The sequence below is a fragment of the Populus trichocarpa genome, chromosome 9, assembly GCF_000002775.5.
Source record: "Populus trichocarpa isolate Nisqually-1 chromosome 9, P.trichocarpa_v4.1, whole genome shotgun sequence".
NCBI classification, from domain to species: Eukaryota; Viridiplantae; Streptophyta; class Magnoliopsida; order Malpighiales; family Salicaceae; genus Populus; species Populus trichocarpa.
The window spans coordinates 8047955-8072819 of NC_037293.2; the positions used below are offsets into that span (position 1 = coordinate 8047955).

The 24865-nt window shown below is 35.8% G+C and overlaps 3 protein-coding genes, 1 long non-coding RNA gene and 1 other non-coding gene across 11 annotated transcripts; 3 read left to right on the forward strand and 2 right to left on the reverse strand.

Moving 5' to 3' along the window:
• The first annotated feature begins 4220 nt into the window (after window positions 1–4220).
• Window positions 4221–8307, forward strand: LOC7469644 (senescence-associated carboxylesterase 101). 6 transcript variants are annotated; one of them, XM_024608179.2, is made up of 5 exons: window positions 4221–4420; window positions 4499–4595; window positions 5590–5959; window positions 6531–7097; window positions 7360–8307. In XM_024608179.2, the coding sequence occupies exons 2-5, from the start codon at window positions 4564–4566 to the stop codon at window positions 8179–8181; spliced, it is 1791 nt and encodes a 596-aa protein (XP_024463947.2). In that variant the 5' UTR covers window positions 4221–4420; window positions 4499–4563; the 3' UTR covers window positions 8182–8307. The 6 variants fall into 6 exon arrangements, with proteins under 6 accessions (XP_024463947.2, XP_052311539.1, XP_052311538.1 ...); XM_052455579.1 differs by having other exon boundaries at window positions 5599–5959; XM_052455578.1 differs by having other exon boundaries at window positions 4525–4595; window positions 5599–5959.
• A 549-nt stretch (window positions 8308–8856) lies between these two features.
• LOC112328704 (U6 spliceosomal RNA) lies at window positions 8857–8959 on the reverse strand. The gene has a single exon (XR_002983893.2). It is a non-coding gene; the product is annotated as a U6 spliceosomal RNA (small nuclear RNA).
• A 3392-nt stretch (window positions 8960–12351) lies between these two features.
• LOC7469643 (magnesium transporter MRS2-3) lies at window positions 12352–16329 on the forward strand. Its single transcript, XM_052455772.1, is given in 6 exon segments — window positions 12352–12837; window positions 13563–13711; window positions 13852–13980; window positions 14159–14322; window positions 14424–14658; window positions 15867–16329. Coding segments are annotated over 6 exon segments (1350 nt in total). The 5' UTR covers window positions 12352–12455; the 3' UTR covers window positions 16158–16329.
• Window positions 16330–22504: 6175 nt separating this feature from the next.
• LOC112328670 (uncharacterized) lies at window positions 22505–23319 on the forward strand. The gene is made up of 2 exons (XR_002983780.2): window positions 22505–22639; window positions 22926–23319. It is a non-coding gene; the product is annotated as an uncharacterized LOC112328670 (long non-coding RNA).
• LOC7478750 (protein SOB FIVE-LIKE 5) lies at window positions 22663–24193 on the reverse strand. Of its 2 annotated transcripts, none has more exons than XM_002313153.4 (3): window positions 23259–24193; window positions 23033–23116; window positions 22663–22932 (listed from the first exon to the last, which is right to left on the reverse strand). In XM_002313153.4, exons 1-3 carry the CDS (start codon window positions 23709–23711, stop codon window positions 22861–22863), a joined length of 609 nt encoding a protein of 202 aa, XP_002313189.2. In that variant the 5' UTR covers window positions 23712–24193; the 3' UTR covers window positions 22663–22860. The 2 variants fall into 2 exon arrangements, with proteins under 2 accessions (XP_002313189.2, XP_024464482.1); XM_024608714.2 differs by having other exon boundaries at window positions 23033–23119; window positions 23259–24187.
• Between the last annotated feature and the right edge of the window lie 672 nt (window positions 24194–24865).

The following is a 24865-nucleotide window of genomic DNA, read 5'->3' on the forward strand; positions in this document are numbered from 1 at the left end:
AACGCTGTAACTCCTCCCCACACGGCCACTAGACCCCAAAGTAGTTTGTTTCACCTCTCCATTCCCATCCATATTTGAATCTATGATCTGGTGATCATCATCTCTCTTCTTAGCCAAAGACTCTAAAATCCCCTTGAGCACCTCATCTCTGTACGTGTTCGGATCAGGTTTAACACTGAAACTCTTAGGCAAGGTCACAGCTTGAGGAGTTGGGCCACCTACAAAACTTCCACTGCCAACTTTTCCAGCACAATTCCACATGCTCTTCATGTAGAAGTACCTAGCCTTGCTAATGATTCTGAAAGGTGCAAATAAAATTCGGACGAGCTTGTTGCTTTGCTTGTTTGCTGTGCTCCTCATTTTTGCTCCAACAAGGAAATGGAACGCCTAGGTAGATTGTAATCAAGAAGAACTTAGAATCTTGAGATGAACAGAAGTGTGAGTGTGTGTGTATATCCAGGGTAATAATTTTGAGATTTTAAAATTATGTTAGACTTGTTCCTTGGAGGTAACATCAGGCAGGGTTAATTTGAAGGATCGGCAAGAGTTGCAAAGAGTGTGGAATATTGTCAAAACAAAAAAACGACATAATCTGTAAAAATTAATATGGTAAGGTCATCATTTTTAACAATGTGAAAAGGAATAAAATAGGACTAAAACAAACAGGAAGGTTAATTATTGGACTGTATTTGGAGCCCTTTTAACCTGATGCTGACCCTATTGTCGTGGTCAAGTAGTTGCCATTATTTTGTCTAATTCATATCCAGAGGGATACACTGAATCGATTGAAATGAAAAGGTTATGAATCACTCTTGTTTTGGGGTAAATTTAATACATGAAGATTCATATCAATCACCCATTTACTCTGAAAACTATAAGACGTTCTACCAAAATAATTGTGATCTATGGACTCTGCTTATGCCTGTAACTCGCCATTGAATCTTCATGCCTGTAGTCCTTACGGTTATTTCCCTAGAATTCATGTCACAAGGAAAAGAACTGGCTTTGAAATTAGCAAGTGTAAGCAGAGTTGTAGAAGCATATGTATAGAAATGAAGCAGGAACCATATTGATAAGAGAGTAAAGTGCATCGAATCCCATTGGAAGACTTGGTGCACTCAGAGAGAGTATCATAGCTATCTTGTGGGAATCTCAGGAACCAAATTAAATTCGATTCCTACACAACTTGGTTTTGTTGCGTCTTTGTTTTGTTAGGTTCGGTTCGAATGCACTATATGCCCAGAAAAGACATCATAATGAACAACATCAGTGACTAAAACTTTTTCTCTTCCCTCTCTCTCTGTTTTTTAATGAATTAGACCTCTGCTTAGTTTATTGCACAATTTCGTATGTAGTAGAATGATCTCTGTAGTATTAACGTTTAAGGCTTTCAATTTGTGCATACATGAAACCAAGAAATAAGAATCTCGATATTCTCGCCTTCATCTCACTGGATTAAGGAGCCCGTATTTTGTTTCTTCAAGAAATAATACTCTGGCATATTAACCAACAAAACGTCAAAAACTAAGTGATATTTTGGTTTTCAGGAATGGAAATCTGAGCATGGGACAAGCAGTGGGTCAATTCCAGTACGTTGAACAAACTAGCTCCAAGAATTTTCACTCTCTTCGCATTAGACCCTAGAGCTAAATCCTTGTGCACGCATCTTTGCTCTGTATGCTTCCAAAAAACAATTCCAACCCACGTCAAGATCCCGTGACCACACCACCTTTATATAACATCTCATCCTTTTCTTCCCAGTTATTATACAATGCCATTAGTTTCTAATTTTCATCGATTATTATTATGGACAACTCTTAACATAAGACGGAAAGCAAAGAAGAAAAGCAAATTTTGGAAGACTATGGTAGCACCTATAAGGATTCCAAACAAGATTAATGATTATTACATGACTTGCATTGGGGATTGCTCTGGTAGGGTAGGTGATGATGTTTTAAAATTCAAAATAGGTAACCCAAGACATTAGATAACGAGATATTCGTTGTAGTTGGGAGCGTTATACATAAGGAGGTAGTTGAGAATTGAGATTATTATCCTTGAGGAAACTGCTTCGGGGATTGCTTTTGAAGAGAACTCATACTATTCCCTGAAATTTTATAGGGCTGCTGTCTTTAGTAAATCAATTACATTTCATGGTGAGTGGTTTGCTTTCGGAGATATTAATAAAAAATAAATTTTTTTAATATATTATTAAAATAATAAATATAATAGGTTTTTTAAGAAACTTTGTATACATGTGTAATTATAAAAAAATTATTACTTTAATACGAGTAATTATTATAAATGAAAAAACATGATAATTTATCATGTTTTTAATATTTATATGGTTAAAAATCATTCAGGATCTTAGTATATGATAATATTCAAATTATTACCTATTTTATTTATAAAAAAATTATAAATAAAAATCATAACAAAAAATTAACTGTAACGGCAGGGTGGGATACAGTCATATTCCACATGTTAAAGCATCCCGATGAGCTTCGGTGTCAGTTTTTTCAGGGCAGTAGATGAAGAGGAAGCTAGAGAACGTTTGATTCCAGTGTCTAAGGGAACAGGAACAAGTGCGAGTTATGAGGAGTCAAATATGCCACTAAGAAGGCGAGCTAGTAAAATATGTAATTATGAGATGCGAAGGAATTTTGATGTTGGGGGAGGAAAGATATGGATGATTGAGGAAGATGGGCCTTGTTTTTTTGATGAAGACTGTGTTCTTTAGGCTGGAAATATGAGTTTCATTAGTTAAAATCAAACGTACTTCTTACAAAGATGATAAAAAAAAAAAAAACTTTAATCCCATCAACGTTCATCGTCTCTTTTTTCCTCGATGAATCAAAACATCAAATAGCTTGGCACAGAAAATGGAAACTATTCCTACTCTACCCGATATCTAACATGGCCCCGATGGGATTGAAGGAAAGCTTAACATTGGGAGGATTCTTCCACACAACTTTATTATTCAATTCAAAAAATATTATTAGGAGTAAAACCTCTCTTTTTAACTTTCTGTCATTAACATTTTAAAGCAGTGACATTTATATTTGATTAATTACATTCATGCCAGTTTAGGCACATTTGTCCGAAGAGGGGGGGGGGGGGGGGGGGGGGACAAAACATAAAAAAGCAAGGAACACAGGGGGAATAAAATTAAAGATAGATCCTCAAAAACAACATCAATGGTGACTCAGTTTTGTAAATCCCAATGCAGTCAATTGAACTATAAATAAAACTAGTACAATGCCTGTACACGTACACGTACACGCGCTCAATATAAAAAGTAAAACCCTGTGAAGTGAGTGAAAAAAATGAGTTATTGTTTTTGTGTTATAATCTGGATTTTTAAAATTATTCTTCAAATTATTTTTTAATTTACTGATATTAAAAAATAAAAAATATATTATTTTAATATATCTATAATTAAAAAAAAGTATGACAAAAACATCGAGATGATAATAACACTAAAATAAACTCGCAGCAAAACATAATTTTTTATCGGTGAACAAAGTCAACAGGTATGTGCACACCCGAATTTCTTATTTCAAGGGTGTTTGAGGTGTTTCAAATGGAGTTTTTTTAAATTTTAAAATTTTTTATTTAAAATTAATTTTTTTGTGCTATTGGATTGTTTTGATGTATTGATATCAAAAATAAATTTTAAAAAATAAAAAATTAATATTATGATATATTTCCAAATTAAAAACACTTTAAAAAATAACCAGATTGATTCGATATCCAATAATGCAGGTTTAGATTTGAGCCAGGTTTATTTTGAAATTAAATTAAAAATTAACCTGATTAAACTCAAATAAAATCTAAATTGTTAAACTTAAAAAAATTAATTTTAATTTTTTTTGTTCAATATAATATAATTAATATTATTTTATTAATAAATCAATTTAAGTTAATTTATCAAACAAGCATGAAAGAACATGGATGCAGAATTAGCTTCACCAACCCACACAACTTGATCTTGAACCTGGCCCTATAACCATGCATGAAAGAACATGGGTCATATTTCTTTATCCTGGGAATTTATTTACTCCCTATCCAGGGAAGACTTTATTAGACCGTTGTCGAGTCTTCGTAAATGGGAAATTAAGTTGACTGGAGTTGCTCGTCCATTTCTTGGAACCTTCTTGTTCATGATGATAGGACACCAAGAAAACAAAACCAATGCCTCTGTTTCTTTCTAGGAAGCTGGATGGAAACCGGTGGCAACTTGCAACATCCCTTATATTACGATATGCTCATTAATTTCCCAGAATGGTGAATTTAGCAGCACCAGTTTATACAGATTTTGTAAGCGAGGAATTCTAGGGACAGGGACAAGGTATAGATTAGAAGCTGCCTTTTGCCTTTTGCAAGAAGCACGGTTCACATAGTTAACATTTTTCTGAAGGTGAGAATTGTGTTCCTTGCTTACAAGGTGTTCAATGCTTTATTTATTCGGACTGACCATTGTACAAAGCTTCCTTAGTCGTGTGTTTGTTCTGAGAATTTCAGGGGTATCCAGTTACTTCTTGTAGGAAAAATCCCCAAACCATGTCCATCTCTGTTTGTGACACCTTTTCCAGGTAAGGAATCTTCATGATTTAAGGATTTTCTTGAACAGCTTATTGGTTGTAGGGTCCGAATTGTTAACGGAATAGGCCGCAGAGGAACTCCATTAACTGTTTTTGAAGGAAGTTTAACTGGTAAAAAAGAAGAAGAAGAAGAAGAAGACTTTTTCAATCAAGTTAACACGGATGACTTGATTGATTGAATCCTCTATGTTCCTATAACAGCATTAAAACAATCAACTAATCATTCACTTTTTAAAAGTAAGTTTGTTTTTCAGCAAAAACCTTTAAAAAACATTATTCATTCCCTCTGTAAGGACATATTTCTTATTTATTAATATATTCTTTACTAAATTAAGGGGATTCGTGTGATATATCAAGATTTTAGTATATAACCATTTAGATGGTGATCCAGTGATAAAAGTTTGGAATTAAGAGGTTTGTTCTCTCTGTGGTCTCATGTTCGAGCCCTGTGATTGCTCATATGATGGCCACTGGAGGCTTACATGGTCGTTAACTTCAGGGCTCGTAGGATTAGTCGAGGTACGCGCAAGCTGGCCCGGACACCCATATTAAACTATAAAAAAAAGATTTTAGCATATAATTTGAATGCGATGGACTGTTTCAAACTCAAATTAGTAATTGAGATTACATAAAATCGCAACAAAAAAAGAGAATATTTTTCTGATTAAAAGGAATTTATGAAAGAAATTAAATTTATTTTGTATGTAAAAATCGCATAAATCAAGCAGCATCAGAAGAATTTCTTTATGCACCTTTGGCGACTTCTCTAGATTCCCACTGTCCTATAAATTATTTCCATCTCTTCATTTGTGAAAATTATACTCTTCCAGCTTCGTTTCTAGCGTGACCAAGAATGAGTCAATTTCCTCCGTGAGCAAAAGAATTCTTCTTGCCCAATAACGTTTAATTCTGCAAAATTTACATCCTCATTTCTAACAGCTTATGCTATCATCTTGTTCCTGTGTGGTTTTGTTCTTGTTTGCAGATTTATCAGTGGGCTAGATTTGGCAGACTTGGTGGTCAACGCCGACCTGCTCCAGCTTTCATGTGATGCCATAGAGGACCTGCACGCAGAAACCAATCCACATCAACAACTGTCCAGCACTCTGTCTGTAAGACACAAACTTGTTCAACAATCGAATTGTACCATCATAGCTTTTGCCACTTCACCTCTCTGTACAAAAGACCATATTTTACAAGGAGGAGATTTGGTTTCATCATCAACTCTCGAGGAGCAGAAGTTTCCTCTCTTTGACTTCCTACGCTCCAAAGGCAATCCGTCCTTCTCCATTCTTAGAGTTGCAATAAACCTTTTTGAGGCCTACTTTCAGGAGCTCTCTCAACTCAAAGATCAAGTACTCTTCTTCCCTGCTATCTTTTGAATTTTTTTTCCACCTGCCTTTATCTGGGTCTTTTTTTTTTTATCATTAATGAAGAATATCTAGCCATCAGATCTCTTTTTTAGAGATGTGGGATAATTTATTCTTGCTTCTTTGTAGCATGATCGCATTTTAAGTTGGTGGAAGCCAAGAATACCAGCTCCTTGCTTTTAGTAACGAGTTAATATTTAGTACGCCCATCTCACAACAACTCTCTTCTCGTGTGATCTCACCATTGTATATATTTTTTTATAATTTGCAAATAGTTTATGAATAATGAAATGATAATTTACAAATAGATCAATTATTTAAAAACATTTCATCTATTACATATCAGTTACTTAATGGGTATAGGCAAATTAGCATTCCTAAAAAAAAAAAAAAAAAAACTTAATTGAGAAACACCGAGGGTAAAATATAACACAATCCAACTTTTATATCACAGTGCACTTAAGTATCTTTAAATAATTAATCTGAAGAAATGCAGTAATTTTTTCAAGTATTTATAACTAAGACTTCGATTCAATAACGTACTGTATCATGTCAGATCCATGATTCGACGACTGAAGAATTACTAGTGAACTCTCGGTTGATTGTTACTGGACATTCTCTTGGAGGAACAATTGCTTCTCTCTTTACTCTATGGTTGTTAGACAACATAAAAAAGACAACCAGAAGAAATCAACTCCCCTTCTGCATCACTTTTGGTTCACCCCTTATAGGCGACCAAGGCTTCCAACGAGCCATCTCAGAACATTCACAACGGAATTCTTGTTTTCTACACGTTGCTGCCTTCAAGGACCTATCCCCAGGAATTTTCATAACTTCACAGCCTAATCCTCAGTACATGCCTTTTGGTACATATTTCTTCTGTTCTGAGCTGGGATGCAACTGTGTTGAAGACCCTGAAGTGGTTTCATGGTTATTGAAAAGCACAATAACTCCAGTTTCCGCTGAAGAAATGGGGATTGATGATTATAGTGGAATAGTGAAGCATCTGAAGTCGAGGCTTATCATGAAGGATAATTCACAACTTGGCCAACCAGTTACGCCTTCACTTCGGCCGGAGATGATTTTACAACTGAAAGCCATTGGATTTGAAATAACTGCTCAGGTAACTAGCACCGTTTTTCCCAGTAAAATATAATTGCACAAAGTTTCTTCACAGCATTGATTGATGATCTTCATAAACAACTCAATCTCACTATTTTGATGATGCTATGGTCCTTCAAAACTTCAGGCCAAGGCATAACTAGAGTGATCATTATATAAATTGGCAATTATTTTTTCCCTTTAATAACCCAGGTTCAGTTAGTTTTTTAGCTACCTTCTTCTAGTTTTTCAAATAACTAATGGCAATTCCGTTTTAAATTCAGCAGCAGCAGAACAACATCATCAATGATCTTATTTCAGAATGGGAAAGACACGAAAATCGAAAGGCACAACAAATGAAGGCTATTGACCCGAACGAAAAACTAAACATAGTTAAGATAAGAATGGCCAACTTAGAATGGTACAAGAAAGACTGCAAGGCTAAGGGGGTAGGCTACTATGATAGTTACAAGAACCTGTACTTCACAAGAGATGGAGAGGTTACCAAGCACAAGAAAGTTCTCTTCGATTACTGGAAAAAATTCGTGGAGGACCTTGAGCGAAAACCCCAAAAAGAAGGAGCATTTATGCGGGAGACATGGCTTTTCGCTGGAACAAATTATAGAAGAATGGTTGAACCACTTGACATTGCTCAATACTATAGACAGACTGGGAAACGAGACTATCTAACTTATGGAAGATCCAGACATTATATTCTGCTGGAGCAATGGCAAAAGGAGCAAACAGAAAAACTTGCAGGCCCACCAAATGATAAGAAGAAACAAAGTGTGGCTGGTATTCTTACAGAGGATTCTTGCTTTTGGATGAACGTGGAGGAGGCTCTCATTTCATGCAAATTGTTGAAGGATGAAACCTCCAGTACTTCAGAGAAACAGTCAGCGAGAGAGTCTCTGAATACTTTCGAGCAATATGTGATGGACCAAATTAATAACTATGCGGTGTCTCCTGAGATTTTCTTGGAAAAAAGCAGTTTTACGAAATGGTGGAAAGATTTTCAGGAAATCATTGAAACATCCCATAATTCTCCTCTCACTGACTTCATGAAGAATCGCACATATCGCCAATATGAAAGGGGGCAGTTTTAGACTTTCAGTATTCAAGATTGAATAAATTGTTTTACGTTCTTATGCATTGTATTACTCCACAAGAATTTGTAATCGCTATTAGGCCAAATAACAAATGGTACAATCGTACTTGTTTCTTTATTTTAATCTTTTGTGTTCAAACAATTCATTAATGTTCTACTCCATGACATTACTGGTAAGAACGAGGGAAGGACAGGATTATTGAGTTGGTGCAGAGCTCAAACAACAAACACAAGACGATTTAAGTTCTAGAGAAAGTGCAAAAAGGTGATTAGTTTTTACCATTCACCAAAAAAGGTAAGGGTAGCATCGAAAAAGACTGTATGTTCTTCTAACCTTTAGATTATTAGATGAAACAGGAAGCGCTCCGAAATGTCTGCAATCCAGAATACTAATCTATTCACACACACAGAGGGAGTGGAAGTCACAGAATTAAACAATTAAAATCATGTATTGTTGTCATCCATCGTTGATAGCGGTCCCATACGTGAATAATTGGATGAATTCAACAGAAACAGATATATGCGAGAAATACAGATCCACAAACACACAGTCTAATTCATAGCAAGAAATGGTGAATGTTTCGCAACAGAACAGAAACAAAGGAAGATGCCAGCTGACCTGTTGATTGCGAATTCCTAAACATGGAAGGAGGAGGAAGGGAAAAAATGATAAAAAAATTTGGACCATTTCTCGATTTGTGCGTGTCATCCTTGCGCAGGGGCCATGCTAATCTTCTCTGTATCGTTCCAATTTTATCAGATGTCTCCGAAGAGACAGACTGCCATCGCTTCTCTGTGTTCATAACAACTCGTGTTTCCGTGTAGCTAGTCGATGTGGGATGTAGTTCGATCCCAACTAATAAACGTCATTCCTTTGGCTTACACACGTCATCCTCCTCACTTGTGGTGCCGTCTCTTTCACGTGATACAAAATCAATTCGTGTGCGCTATTTTTATATTAGATGGGCTTTGTACTCGCCCAAATTTGGAATCCACGCGCTTTTTTATTTTTATTTTTTAAAAAAACTTGTAAACAGTCATGTAACCAAAAGGTTGAATAAGATGGATTAATTGTTCATGTTAAAGATGATTCAATACTCATCAAGAGTAATAACCTATGAGTAATAACCTGAAATGCAAACAGAAATTTTTTAATTTTATTTTATATATAGTTTATCTCAAGCTAGCTTATACATGCTGAATTAGATCTTTATACCTCATATCTATAAAATAAAACTTCCACTCTGCGGTCTATAACCATCAATATTAGTGGACAAAGAAAGTCAAACTGAAAACTACATAAAGAGCATAAATCCTGGCCTCCTTTCACTTTACTATCTTACTCACTCACTCACTGATAGTTTGTTAACATAAATTTTGCAACTCACAAGCATTTAATATTATATAATTTGCACATTGAAATATATAGATAGAGGTTACTTGGAGTTGCGGTGCAACTTGTGTTTCATGATTTTTTTAAGTGTTTTTTGTTTAAAATTATTTTTTTATATTTTCAAATTAATTTTTTGATGTTCTATATCAAAATTGATTTTTTTTTATATTATTTTAATACATTTTCAAATAAAAAACTCTTTAAAAAACAATCATTATTACAATCTCACACATCCCATTTAATTACCATTTATCTATTGTTAGCAAATATCAAAAAGATCACTTATCACTTGAGCTATGCATTCAACACAAAACATGTATGTTTTATGTTTTTAGTGTATTTTGTAATACAATACATGATATTTTTTTTATAAAATATCAAAACTTATAAAAAAAACTTATAAAATATTAATTTAATATTTTTTCAAATAAAAAAAACTTTAAAATTCTTGTTAAACCGCAAAAACAATATAACTTTAGTATCCATTTTGCAACACCATAATTGGCTTCAGGGGCATAACCTCAATTAGGTGTTTTGGGCCTCGTTATGTCGAAAATGGGATAATTATACATCTGCAACTTACCTATCCATCCTTGTTAGAACAAGAAAAAATTATTTAACCTACGACTGAGAATTGCCCCAAGCCAAAAATAATAATTAAGTCCACAATTGCCTTAATTTGTTTTATTTTACTTATTTATTTGACAAGAAATGTTGGGACTCAGGGATATGTGCTCGGAAACCCAGTTGCAGATGATGAGATCGACACCGATTCAGTAGTTCCATTTGTTCCCCTAAAAGCACTTCTATATGATAAATAATTATTGTGGTGATTGCTTTTTAAATAATTTTTCGTGTCAAAATGCATGTCAATGATGTTTTTTTTATTTTTTAAAAATTATTTTGGACATCTGCACATCAAAATAATTTAAAAGCACTAAAAACATATTAATTTGAAGTTAATAGAAAAATAAAAAAAAATTAAATTTATTTAAAAACATTTTTAAAATGCATAAACAAACAGTCCCGAAGCAAGGATGAGTACTCTTACGCCTGCTCTAGTCCTTCAAGAAAAATTGCAAGGGTGGGTACTTGAATCCAGACCGAAGCAATGCATCAAGGAGGTGGGTAATTAATTCATAAAATCAAAGCTTGACATAAATATTCTGCATCATGCATAAAGTTTGTCAGCATGGAAAATGACCTCTCTTTTGAATTTATCGTGCATTGGAAAAGTTTGGACTGCACAAATACTGGAACCTAGCTGTAAGCTTCTCAGAGACGATGACACTGATACTCTGCTATCAAGCCACCCTAATCCTGGATCATGGTGCCGGGTAAATTGAACTCTTTCTCGATGTCTTTTTTTTCCTCCTGTTTTTGCTCTCTTACGCATAAAAACCATTGCAAGCTATTCAGAGGTTGGTCACCAACCAGCTTATTGGATTTGTAGAATTATGATTATGTATACATCTATACGTGGGCTAATGATAGAACTGTTCAAGATGTTCTTCATAAGGTACGCTAGCTCTATAAAGTATATATTAGCAGCCAGACTCCAAAAATAATTCTGCTCAAAAAACAAAAAAAAAATGAAAATCATAACCAGGGGACTAAAAAGGATTGGAAAAGATGCAACAAGACCTCAGCCTATTCGGAAAACGTCAAAAGTACTGTTGACGGCCATCGGAACTTGACCAAGAAAGCGTATCGCGCTCTAGTTTACAGGTAATGAATGCTAAGCCCAAACCCAAATTATTTTGAAGTTTCCCATTTTGTTGGAGTCTAGACCATTATTTCAACATGAAAATCAATGGCGATCATGACATGCTTATCCCATATGTCGGTAATCATGATTGGATAGAATCTCTGAATTTGACGATTAGTAGCTTTCGTTTGGTATTGTAATTTAAACGGGGTATAGGTAGTTTTTGAAAAATTATTTTTATTTCAAATTAATATTTTTTATTTTAATGTGTTGATTTTAAAAATAATTTTTTAAAAATAAAAAATATTATTTTAATATATTTTTAAATAAAAATACTTTAAAAAACTAACACTATAATATTTTCAAACATTTATGATTGAACTATGGTTTTGTTTATGGTCAAGTCTCTGGGTTAGTATCTTTTTTTTTTAAAGGTTGTTTAGGATTGTGGCAGCGGTTATAGTTTAAAATGTTTTTCGTTTAAAAATGTATTAAAATAATTTTTTTATTTTTTTAACATCAGCATATTAAAATAATCTGAAAATATAAAAAAATTATTTTAAATAAAAAAAAATTTAAAATTTTTAAAAACATGATACCAAACATACCATTAAACCCTTTAATTCTCCTTTTCACATTTCGAGTTCTATTTTATTTCAAATTCACCATTATCCCACAAGACCCCCTTCCTCTTCAGATACACCATGCTGTACGCATACAATACGCAAGATTACATAACATACGATCTGACATTTGCAACAGTAAAGGCAAGAACACACACCAACTCTTTTAATTTTTTAGACTTAAATATAATATATAATTAAGCAATTCTGCTAGCTAAAATATGTGATTAATTATTAAAAAAAAAATTTAAGATTTAACTAGATTGCAGCAGGTTTAATTATTGATTTTCTTATTTAAAGACAAGAGAGATCATTCTCCAACCTTGTCCAAAATACCAATCCATTAAAAAAATAATGATAATACTCCAACAGAGAAAAAAAGATAATGTAAAATTGGTTGACTAATTATTTATTAATAATAAGGTGACATTAAAGTAAGGAGGGATACTCCTCTCCCCAAACCATCCATCTTGTCTCAGACCAGTTAAACTCAAAGTATAACACACCCCCCCCCTCCACTACCTTCCACCCACCAGTTCACCACAACCATGACATCTCGCCCACAAACACCACCACACCAGGACCCGATGGCCCGTCCCGCACCAACCACAACCTCTCTCACCGTCCCTCTCCCATCCTCTCGCAAAAAAGGAACAGGGGTCCGACCCTGGCTCTTATTAGACTCAACAGGCCAGGCCCAGGTAGTGGAAGTTGGTAAGCACGCCATCATGCGCCGAACTGGCCTTCCTGCTCGTGACCTTCGGATCCTTGACCCGTTACTTTCTTACCCATCTACTGTTTTGGGTCGAGAGAGAGCGATTGTTATTAATTTGGAGCATATTAAGGCGATTATTACAGCACAAGAGGTTTTGTTGTTGAATTCTAGAGACCCTTCTGTTACTCCATTTGTTGGATTTCTTATGTGAGTTTGTGTTGCTGCTAGTTTCATTGGATTTCAAACAAGAGCATAAAAGGAATGCCATGCTATTTTGCTTGTGTTTATTAAGTTGATGTGCAAATTTACAGGGATTTTCCCCTCTTAATTAGGAAATAATGAGGGCATTTAGAATGGTCACACTTAAAGTTGGATTTGGAAATGTCAGCATAGCTGAATAAAACTGACATTGCAAGTAAGATTTGTAGGTAATTGAATTTGAAAGATGGGTTAATATTGAGTGGTGAGTGAGAATGAGGCAATTAACTGGAGAGTCTTATCCTGGAGTTATTTTGACTTCTGCATGAAATACATTGGAAGTGTGATGTGTCGAGTAACTGTTTGTTTTTCAATTAAATTCCTTGCAAAACAATTTGGAACAGGTCGAGTATCTACAAGTAAAAATTTAGTTGATAAATTTCTTTTTGCCAATCAAAGATCTAAAATTGAAGCATGATTCGATAGTAAATAAGATTTTTGGAGCTTCAATTCAAGAGATATATTTGATTTGTTTCTTTATTACTAGTATTAAAATCATATGTTCCTATGGTTTCCTATTGTGTACTTTCTTTTGAATATATTTTGAACTGTCATATTCTTTCTTTTTCATAAATTTTTTCGGCTCTTGTTTAGGAGGGAAATGGTGATCATTCAAAGGCAACTCCTTGTCGTGTGGAAGAGCCTGATTTCCAGGGTTCAAGTCCTGAAAAAAGTCCAGTAGGCTTTTCACATTTTGAGGATTGCAATGAGGGAATTAAGGACGAAGGGAAACAGGGTTTCGAGAATCGAGATGGATCAAAGGTTCTTCCATTTGAGTTTGTTGCATTGGAAGCATGCCTTGAGGCAGCGTGCAGTTGCTTAGAAAGTGAAGTGAGCATACGCAACTACTTGTTGGATAGGTTTTCTTACAAAATGAAGCTAATAACCTTAATCTCAAGGCTGATAACTTTCTGGTAGCATTAAAATCCCCGCTCTAATTATTTCCTTCCCCCTTTCCATTTCATATGCAGGCAAAAACACTGGAGCAAGAGGCGCATCCAGCGTTGGATAAGCTGACTTCAAAGATCAGTACTCTCAATTTAGAACGTGTCCGCCAGATTAAAAGTCGTTTGGTTGCAATAACTGGCCGAGTTCAAAAGGTTTGATGATGCTTAAGTTTTTTGTCAATACATTTATTTTATTATAGCATGGGGTAATAGGCTGATATGAATTGCTACCTGGTTTGCAAGTTTAAGAAGTTTTAAAAGTTCTGTGCTCCAAAAGATTTACATAAAGCTCTCTTATGTTACTGTAATTGACCAGGCATGTAATGTCCAGGTTAGGGATGAATTAGAACACTTGCTGGATGATGACGAAGACATGGTGGAGTTGTATCTGACAGAAAAGCTGGTTCAGCAACAGCTTGAAGATTCTTCAACTTCCTCTTTAAATGAGGGAAATGACATGGATGATGATGAGCTTCAAGCAGACTCAGATGACAGGTACCTAATAATTTAATCACTCATCATAAACGTTCTCAATTTTTTCCCTCTTGTTTGCTAAGCTATCTTTTTGTTGAAAATTTCTCATTATTTTGCATCAGCATCCCTGCTGAGGTGTCATTGGGAGCCCTTGCTAGCCACAAGGATGATTTTAACAACATTGATAATGAACATGATCATCTGTTTACTGCACCTAATGGACTTGGCAGATACAGCCATACCCATACTAGTACAACTCGAAGTGCTATAAGCAAGCATCTCAATGTAGAGGAGCTAGAAATGCTCCTGGAGGCGTACTTTGTACAAATTGATGGCACATTGAACAAATTATCCACGGTATGCCACTTAATTTTTCCACTTGATTCTTCTACACAGTCCATTGGCACCATTTGTTCTTATCTTTCTGAATTTTTTTGTGGACAAGGTCCACACTCCATATGACGTGCTCTCATATCCAGATGTTTATGAGCTCAAATGATTATGTTGAGTCCTCCTAGTTGAAATTTTAATGGTGTAACTGCAGTGTATTCTTTTGTAAACAAGCATAAAGCACCCCAAATACCTTTGATGCTTCCAGTACATGAAGCTCTTTACTCATTTGCTGTCATTGTAACTTGTTAGTGCTCACTGTGCCAATCTGTGTCTAGGTCTCCCATCCAATGAAACACAAAAGCAAATGATGCTACTAGATGTGATGCTACAAGTTTAACTATTTCCCACAGTTTTGAAACTGAACCGGTAGGGCCCACACTGTAGAGAGGACACATTAAATGTAGAACTATCTTCAGTTGTTACATATAGCATAGTAGAAGTGAAGTGTTTACCTGACTTAGGGCACAAGAGGAAATGGAACAAAGATTGTTAAGAGATCTTGAGGCTGATGGCTTGAATGCTCTTAACTTTTTTCTATCAGCAGCTTGCCTTAGCAAGAATCCATATCTCAGAATGACCAGAGCAGAATTTGATGAGTGCAAGATATGCATACAACCACTTATACCTTCTTGATGAAGGTTGATGCAAGATCTTAACGAACTAGATTTCCTAGATGTCCAGTAAATTGAAAGATTCTTATGAAGTCTGTCCTTATGGATCTTGAGTGTGAGTTGCCAGTTTAGGTTTGCTATACCACTCTCAATATAATTCGTATGATGCCACTCTCAAGAGTGAATTGAACAGTGTATTTTGCTGAGGGGTATTGTGCATGACCTTCATTAAGGTATAACGGCTGGGTTGCTGGGACATGTCAAACAGCCCCAACTTTGATTTGAAAAGTCAGGGCCATTGACAGAGTAGAGTATGTGCATTCTATTTGTGTTGCCGTGCATTGATGCACGTCCTTGCCTGTGATGTTTCCATAACGAAGCAATGTTGCACATGACTAAACCATCAAAAATGCTTTACATCCTTTCCCATTACATGTCATTAGCAAAAGTATGATAGAAACTTGTAATATTGAGCTTTGTATGGTTTCTAAGGTTATAATTAATTTTCTCTGTGGGTGCTATTTAACCTCTTCTTTTCCATGTCATTTGATGGTCATGAAGCTGAGGGAGTATGTTGATGACACAGAGGACTACATCAACATTATGCTGGATGACAAACAGAATCATCTCCTGCAAATGGGGGTTATGTTGACAACAGCAACCTTAGTGGTGAGCTGCTTTGTTGTCGTCGTTGGTATCTTCGGCATGAATATCAAAATCGCACTTTTCAAAGAAGACGTACAAACAGGAATGCCAAAGTTTCTATGGACTCTTGCTGGTGGCACTAGTGGGGTCATATTTTTGTACGTGATTGCCATTGCCTGGTGCAAGCACAAGCGGCTGTTAGAATAAAGCAAAACTACGAGCGGCTGTTGTATAATATATAGTTATTTACTCTGAATACGTTAATGTAGTATTTTTACCACGCAGTTGTCAAACCACTTTGCTTGTCAAGGTTGGCCTAGCTCTTCATGGAAATTTAAAGGTTGAATGATACGACATATCACTTTACTTCTCTCGGCAATGCTCGTGCCTTTTTCCATCTCCATCTTTCCTCCCGGAAAAAAGTATGCAAGACTGTCTTCGCACAATTTCACTTTCCGGAGTTTTCCGTGCTGCTGCTCCTCCCTAAGCGGTTGAGTATTTCACTCCCTCTACCTTCGTGGTGAGGTAGGCTAATAACCCTTCATTGTCACCATGTCGCTGGTTTGTGGGTTTCTCTTGATTAACACTTTTTGTAGCTTGATTTTGGCTCCTCTTTGGCGCCATTTGTTGGTTTTGATTACTGCATTAGGTGTTCCAACGTTTAAAATTAAAAGGCAATTAAAAAAGAAAAAGAAAAATTACTCTTTTATTTTTTTAAAAAAAATTACTTTGTTTTTAATTTTTTTTAAAATTATAGTTTATAAATCAATAAAAAAATAAAATTATTTATAAGATTTTTATTATACTTCAATTAATGATGTGAAATGATAAAATTGTTATATGGTTGAAAATTACCTTTTTATTATTTTTAGAGTTCAAATTACAAAACTGCCATAACTATATAAGATTGCCTTTTGTTTAGGATTTTTATCATATATGTGGTAGACATTCTGCAACTAGATTCTCTCTTCAGACATGAGCCCTCTGCTTCCCTGCGATCTTCCCATTCTTGCATGTACTTGTGTTCTTAGAATCTTGCTTCAGGCCTTATAATAATAGACTCTCTCAGGTGGCACAATCAAGCTCCATGCCTCTTAAATAGTAAGGATGTATTGTACTAGAACTTGCTGCATAGTGTAAAATCAGCTTTACGTTCCAAATTGCAATCTTTTTCATGTCAGATGAGGTATTACTTTTCCAAAGCTGGGTTGTGGCGAGGCTTCCTAGAGATGGTGAGAAGGAAAAGAAAAGAAAAGAGACTTTTCTTGTTGGATTCTCAGAGTCATTCATGTAACTGACAAATGATTTGTAATTTTTTAGGTATCATGTCCCTCGATCATGGTTGAAGCCAACAGGGAACATGCTGGTTGTGTTTGAAGAATTAGGTGGAGATCCAAATGGGATTTCTTTGGTTAGAAGAGAAGTAGACAGTGTGTGCGCTGATATTTATGAGTGGCAGCCAACTTTGATGAATTATCAGAGTTGTAAGAAAAGTAGATAGCAGGGTGGAGATCCTCTCCAAAATTGAGAACCGAGAGATTATTGTGGGAGACAATAAGAAGCTTCATCATTTCAAGGCTGAAAACTGCTCTCAAATTATTTTGATTTAAAATGCAAACAATAATTTTTTAGAAAATAAAAAAAAAACTCCTAGCTATGGAAAGGAAAGTAATTTTTACAAAAAGAAAACCCCGACATGTTATTTCTCTAGAGAAGGATTGACATGTCGGTTATTAGAAAGAAAGGACTGATTCGCACGTGCCAACACCTTGCGTGTGTTTTTTTTACAGCTTTTGAATGCGATAATTCTGTATATTATGATGATAGAAAACAAAGTATTTGGACTGGAGTTGGAAGAAGATAAGACCCGTGAAACCTCATCATCATCTATAAGCCCCCCCCCCAAAAGAAAGAAACAGAGAAGCAAAAACTGGTGGCTGCTGCGCTACAGCTGCTACAGAGAGAGTGGCTGTGTTCGGGTGTTTATCGAATGGTTTTCAACAGATGACTTCAATATCCCAAAGCGTGTTGATGGCACTGACAGTTACAGTCAACAAGTTTGCTTCATCAAATGTTCATGCAGTGAATAAAAAAGAAGGTAAGAGACCACCCAAAGCAGCAACAAGGGCAGCTGACATTGGAAGAAGAGGAGTCCTTTTATCTACCATGGTTGATGTGTTTTCAGTCAATGACTCAATTAGCACTGAGCTTCTTAAAAGTACTCAATACCCATCACTGAGCTTCTTGTTTTTTATTTCCTTTCTTTTTTGTGCTTCTATGGAGCCTTAGCTGACTGAACCATTAATGTTTGGATGACAGGATATTTGAAGAGATCAGAGGAAAACAAGGCCAAAAAATGACAAGGAGGTATAGCATTAGTTGCCACGGTACTACCTCCTACTGCTAAATTCTCCTCTCTTTCTTTTTTATGGGTGGGTGGTTCTTGTCGAATTGAATTACAATGACTTATATTTGAAGAAATGAATGGAGGGAAGGGTATTCTTGATTGGCCAAATATATATATATAAAAAGAAATACCCTTTCAATTTGCTGAAATTCGAGCCTCAAGTTTTAAGATTTAAATCTAAATTATTCGTATTGGAAAACTACGATATGAAATCTTCGTGTATCAAATGCATGGATCTAGTGGATTTTTCACATTTATTTCCGTACTACATTGCTTTGGACAAATATCTGGTGGCTAAAATCACATGTGGTCCCTCAAGTATTAAAATCAAATCTTTTAGTTTATTTTTCTCCAACTCGAATCCTATGCTGGGGTTTATCAATATCAGTGATCAAATCCCTTTTTCCCACTTAAGTGTGTGCCCGTAGAAGCTCATGGAAATCCTATAGAGGAACATAAACTGAATGAAGGGACTCAATTATTTGTAAATTGGATGTAGGCGATTCAATTGACCAAAACTTCGAGTGATCAATTTGAAAAAGATATAGAACTCGAGGGACTGCGCATGTTTTTATCCAATTATCTTTTGGGTCCCCCCTAGTCTGACCGGTCCAGAACGACATCTGGGAGAGTTTTTTATACTTTCAGCACAAGAAATGTAATGGCCTTTTTGAAAGAACATAGTAAGATGGGCTCGTGAATGGACTGAGTAGTTCCTCTCTTTTAATGGCCCAATTTGCACCCTGCCGAACGCAGCCCTTTCTCCTCCTCCTCCTCCTCATTATTATTATCTTTAACAAACGAAGAATAAACATCCTTTGGCCAGAAATTTGGATTTATCAAATAGTATTAATGAAAATAATAAATGTTGTTTAAAACATTTATGTATAGTAATTTCTCGAGTCATCCACATGTTAAACAACATTTATTAAAAAATCCTTTAGGCCACATGTTATACGACATTTGTTGGGTCTATTTTAAAAATATTTTTTGAATCCATTTTATTTGTTTGAATATATCAGTATTATTCTTAACAAAGGAATAGACGTGATAACTTCTCCGATTTTTTATTTGAAATGTAAAGTATACAAGGAAGTTGAATTCAGGAAGAACATGCATGTGATATATGAAATGTCTTGCCATGATATCATGATATGATGTCGAAATTTTGGGGCTCGAACACAAAATAAAGCAATGGTCTGGATCATAGGCTGTTCTGTTTAGCCGAAGAAAATTGTGTCTCGTTTATGTCCATAAAAATGTTGAACACGACATAATTTTTAAAGCTAGGCATTGTCGTGTCACATGTTAAGCCTTTAACTCGGCCTGCATATCTCTAGCTTTCCATTCCACAAAATCAATGTCGTCGACATTGTCGAAGTACGGGCCTTTAGAGCACGACCACCTTTTTCTCGAGACCTTTCAGGTCAGGTTTGTTTTACGATATGGAAATAGAAATGTCATTTAAACTCATATTTTCCATGTAAGGATAGCAACAGAATCATCGTCAATGTTTTTTTTTTTTTTTTTTTTGGTTAATGATGAAATCATTCGATTACTAGAGGGAGATGAGATGCTGGTGTAGAAAATGCCGATAGCCTTGCATATTTGATGCCGCTAGCTTGTGTTTTGCTTGCATTTCTGCCGCGTATCTATATATAGGGACTAGGGAGGTGTGAATTCATCTAAGGATCTCACAGAGGATCAGGTGCTAGCAATTCACCATTTCATTAGTAGGTGTTTCTCAATTGATTGCAACATTAATTAATACGTGAGTCTTTTAAACACATAATTATTAATTTGTATCTAGCTAATCATGAACGCGTTGCATTAATTATACATGTGGCTCGTCACACCATTACTAGTGATTGTAGTCTAAATTAAGCTCTACCAGGAATTACATACCTCCTAAAAGAAGAAACATGTTTTTCATAAAAGCAGAAATAAATTTTTCATCGAGTTTCAGGTCGAAAATCTTGCTTAATTAATCACCTCTTTATGTATTTAGTTTGTGACTAGATCTTTTAACATGGTGCCAATTGGGATTTGATATAAAATATTCAATAATAAACATGGCCTCCATCAACTATGAAGAAAGGGAGAGAGTGCTGGTATGATGGGTCGATCTTTTATTTTAGAAATCTAGATCAATCATGCATGGTTTCTGATTCGTAACACATGCAGCTATAGGGGTGGCGGCAAAGATAAGGAACAAGAGGAGACCACTGTCACGAGAAATGGGAACACTAGCTTGTAGTTAAAACGGAAATGGAGACGGTAATAGAAATTAGCTACATGTATATAAAACGACAAAGCAACCCCGTTTCCCCGCTGTATGTTACGGGGGATTGAAGGTTTTGTTTTGGTAGTGGTTGGAAGGGCAACGGATGTTCTTCCCATACTCACTTAGATCCTTATCCAAAACGATGGACAGCACTGACCACTCCTAATTAATTATGTTATTATCTAGTATATATGCATTCATTAATTTTGTTTAGCTGATCTTTAGCTTCTCTTTCCTCTTTGTTTAGGGTTTTGTACTATTTTTATTTTTATTTTACTACATAGAAGACTCCCATTACAGAACCTAGCTAAGATCGATGGTTATACATGTGGGAAATGAGCATGTGTGTCAAAATTAGGAACTGACTGGGTATAGTTGAATGAATAAAGAAATGCAAGGGGGCATATAATTGTTCATGACATCAAGTCCAATGACAGCTGCAAAGCAGACAGGGTGAAGGAGAGAGCAAAATTTGCCATAAAACATGAACACTTTTTTTCTTTTTTATAAATTGCTTTTAAAATAAGATCCTTACAAATGAGATAAAAAACACATAATAAACAAAGTGAGGCATGTTCCATTGGGTCAGGAAGATCTGAGGCAGGATCTCCAGGGCTTCAAAAAGGGTCACGGAGACGCATATGAAATATACCGACATCAACTTTGACATTTCCCCTGTCATCTTCGAACTTATCTGACCACCCATCACCCCATACTCCTTCCATCATCCTTTCATGTCCACATTAAACCAAGATTTTGTGTTGGTCTGAAAACTAGCCAGAAGCACTGCTACGATGAATGGAGCCTTGTCTGAACACTTAGGGGACATAGTGGAGGCTTTGTCCTTTCTTCTGCTCAAGTTTTTTCTCTGGTCGATTTGGAGGAATCCCACCTAAACAAATCTGATTATTTGATCTTTATTTGGATCATATCTAGATAGCGGCCACCAAAGTTAGGTTGTGGTACTTTCTTGTACTGTTTGTTGAAACAGAGTATAGGTATGCTAAAATATTATAAAAACAATCTGGGTGTCTCAATTATAGAATTATTTCGTGTAGTAGATGATTAATTACATGTGAATGATTCAGTCAGTCAATGATCCTTTTTTTTTTACCTCTCTCTATGATATCGTTCTAGGTTTCTTCATTCTTGCTTTCTTCTTGGCATGTAAGGACCTCAATTCTTGAATTTATTGGGAGTAGTTGGAGAATTTGAGACTTTATGTATGTGTGTCCTTCATGAAGCTCATTTTCCATGAATTGAGTGCTACAGATATGGGGAGCGTGCATGATAGGGAAGACGAAAGGGAAATTAAAATTGACCGCTAATTGGCATCATTAATTAAGTCCGACAAGCATGAAACACGAATTGAATTTGGAACCAACCAACAAGGATGGCCAAAATAAAATACTACTCCTAAACATCAAAACCGAGAGGAAGAGGTGAGAGATCCTTTATCTTTAAATAAAAAGCATTCATTTCTAATTAAAGTTTTTATACCTTTCAGCAAGTTTATTTATCATAAACTAAATTTCAAAGGCAGGAAAAATTACAAAATATTCTAGCACTGCTATGTATGTGATTGATTACCCAATTCCTTGGTGCAAAGGGATTTTTGTTCGGAGCATATTCATTTATTTGCATATTGTAGGATGACATGGTAGTTTTATGAGATATCAAGTGCTGATTTGCAGCACAGCATGGGGCTCCATCAAAAACAAGGACTGAGCATAAATTCTTCACACAGATGCTGCCTAAAAGGCACAGCACATTTTGTACCCACCATAAATAAATTTTGAAAACAAGAAATTTATTTCCAACTTTTGCTCTCAGGTTGTTTCCCATTGCATTGACAGGAAAAAGAAAAGAAGAAAATTGTAAGGAACAAGATCTTTTGAGATCCATTTCTTTTTTACTTTGGCAGCTTTTTTTTGTTTTTGGTTGGTTACATGTGGCCGCCCTCTAATTTCCATCATCTCTTCTAGAGAAGCTTCAAAGGTAATAACTACAGTGACCGGAAGTAATGCACAATCACCGTATATTATTCTTCCCTTTAAGCCACCAGAAATAAATCGAAACATTCATCATTTATCAAACTTTCGAGTTTCGACTTTTCAAAAGAAAGGGAAAAGAAAATTACATTTATGGCTTAAACATTGTACGATGTTCTAACTGCCATGTCTTGCTAGAACTAAATATTATGAAACATACTCATCTGATTATTTTGAAGTTGGTTTCCAGATAGAGAAGGGTGTATGTAACCAAAGTGGTCTTGATTTTGCAGATCTTCCCTGCAAGAATGAGCTAGCATGCTTGAGATATCGCCATCAGATGATATTTTGATGTTAAAAAGGCAGACAGAACCTTGGATTAATGAATTAGGCCAAGTACCTGAAAATGAGTAGCTGAAAAACCCTGTGAATAATCCAATACACTCTCCATCGAAGCTTGGTTGTTGGAGAGAGCAGAATTATTCTGCTATATATTGTAAAAAATAAACAACAAAGCAAGGTTAATATCAAGAATAATGAAGGTATGATACAAAACGTGAGAATTCTCTAATTGGCATTCTATATGTAGAAAATATTGCTATAAGGCTGTATGTTTATGAACAAACCATGGAGAAGTTGAAAGCTGGAGAGCTAGCAGTATCGTCAAGAAAAGAAGGCATTTGTTGATCCTGCTTGTGACGTCTATGTTCTTTCTTTTTTTGGCTGTAATTGGCACCATTATTCAGCAACGTAGTATCCTTGTGTGATGGATAAAAGAAGCCATTATCGTGGTTGAAGTGACTTTCATCTTCATGGAAATGTGGAGGACCAGAAGATGCATCGGAGACCATAGACAAGTCCTCCTCCTCCTCCCCCTCCCCCTCCCCCTCATCTTCTTCTTCGCAGTCTTCTTTAGTGCTTTTCCCTTTTCTACAAAAACCGGTACTCTTTGCATCAACAAAGTCAGTGCTATTACCTCTATGTTTAGGATTTGGGTGGGGAAGAAAAGATTGTTCCAAGTATAGAGTCCAACCAGACTCACAGTCATCACTGCATTCTGAGGCTAAGCAATTACTCATTTTCCGCTTGGCTAGAGAGTAGCTAGTTTTCTTTGTTTAGAACAAGTCTCAAAGAAACAATCACTACAAGAGATGAGAAATTTTGTTGAATGAGGCTGCCTTTTTATGAAGGAGGAGAGCTAGCTAAGGGCAATATTACTAACAAACACAGTGGGGCTGTGTATGTCTATTTTTGGTGCCGAGCTAGGGATAGAAACTTGGAAGTGTGGAGAGGGTGTGGAAAAAACAAAGAGAATCAGGTTCAAATCCTAGCGTATTTTTGTCCTCACTCTCCGCTTTCAGGCTCTCTATGTGAATGGATCAAGATTGCCAGTTGGGAGTGTAGTAGTGGGTGCATGTAATAAGAGAGAGAGAGAGAAGGGAAAGGCACAACCTCTTCACATGCTGGACAGCGAGGCACTGCGTCCTCGCTTAACAAAACCAGGTACACGTCCATTTTCCCTTCCACATTATATGGACACCTATCCCTTGGCTCTCTCTCTCTCTCTCTCCTGTCACCATGCTCTCTCTCGCTCTCTCTCCTGTCACCATGCTTCTTCCTTCTTCTTTTTATTTTTTTCTTTTCTTTTGGTTAGCTCTTTCTGATTTTATTACTATGTTTTTGCTATGATCTCTTTTGAACCTTGAGTGGACGTGGTCCTGAAGAGAATGATTTTGTTCAAATAATTAAATCTTCGGGTATAAATGTAGCAGCTAGCCATTGATTTAGCATGAAAAAGGAAATGATACACATTATTGTTTGTACCCATTTTTTATTTGAACATGTGTCATGTTTGGTCAGTTAAGTAAAGAAAATAAAGGTGCGTTTTTTCGGAATAAAAGAGTTAGAAGTAAAAGCTAGCCCGTCTCCTTGGGCTATGGAACCACTTGTGTGGTGATGCTGATAATGAAGAAACACAGCCTCCACTCCAGGCTCCTCTGTAGAGTTTTTGCTGCCCTCAGAGGCTCATACACCCACGCAAATTCGAGGCATGGCTGCCCGAGTGGAGACTGAAGATTGGAGAAGCTTTTCTTGGGGCAAGGTCTGCAGGGAGTGCGATGCTACTAATGCAGTTGACTAGGTTTTTATGAATCTCCACATGCTGTCACATTTTAGCCTCTCTACTTTTCAAATACTATATAGTCCATTCGTTTTGCAGTCTCCTAGCTCTATT

What these genes read in the sequence shown, in the direction of transcription:
- LOC7469644 (XM_024608179.2), top strand. Translation starts at nt 4,564, where the DNA reads ATGTCCATCTCTGTTTGTGACACCTTTTCCAG. An exon ending in GTTTGTGACACCTTTTCCAG is followed by an intron (nt 4,596 to 5,589) that starts GTAAGGAATCTT and finishes TCTTGTTTGCAG; the next exon opens with ATTTATCAGTGGGCTAGATT. An exon ending in TCTCTCAACTCAAAGATCAA is followed by an intron (nt 5,960 to 6,530) that starts GTACTCTTCTTC and finishes GTATCATGTCAG; the next exon opens with ATCCATGATTCGACGACTGA.
- LOC7478750 (XM_024608714.2), bottom strand. Translation starts at nt 23,711, where the DNA reads ATGAGTAATTGCTTAGCCTCAGAATGCAGTGATGACTGTGAGTCTGGT. An exon ending in CAGCTTTCAACTTCTCCATG is followed by an intron (nt 23,120 to 23,258) that starts GTTTGTTCATAA and finishes TACAATATATAG; the next exon opens with CAGAATAATTCTGCTCTCTC. An exon ending in TTTCAGCTACTCATTTTCAG is followed by an intron (nt 22,933 to 23,032) that starts GTACTTGGCCTA and finishes TCATTCTTGCAG; the next exon opens with GGAAGATCTGCAAAATCAAG.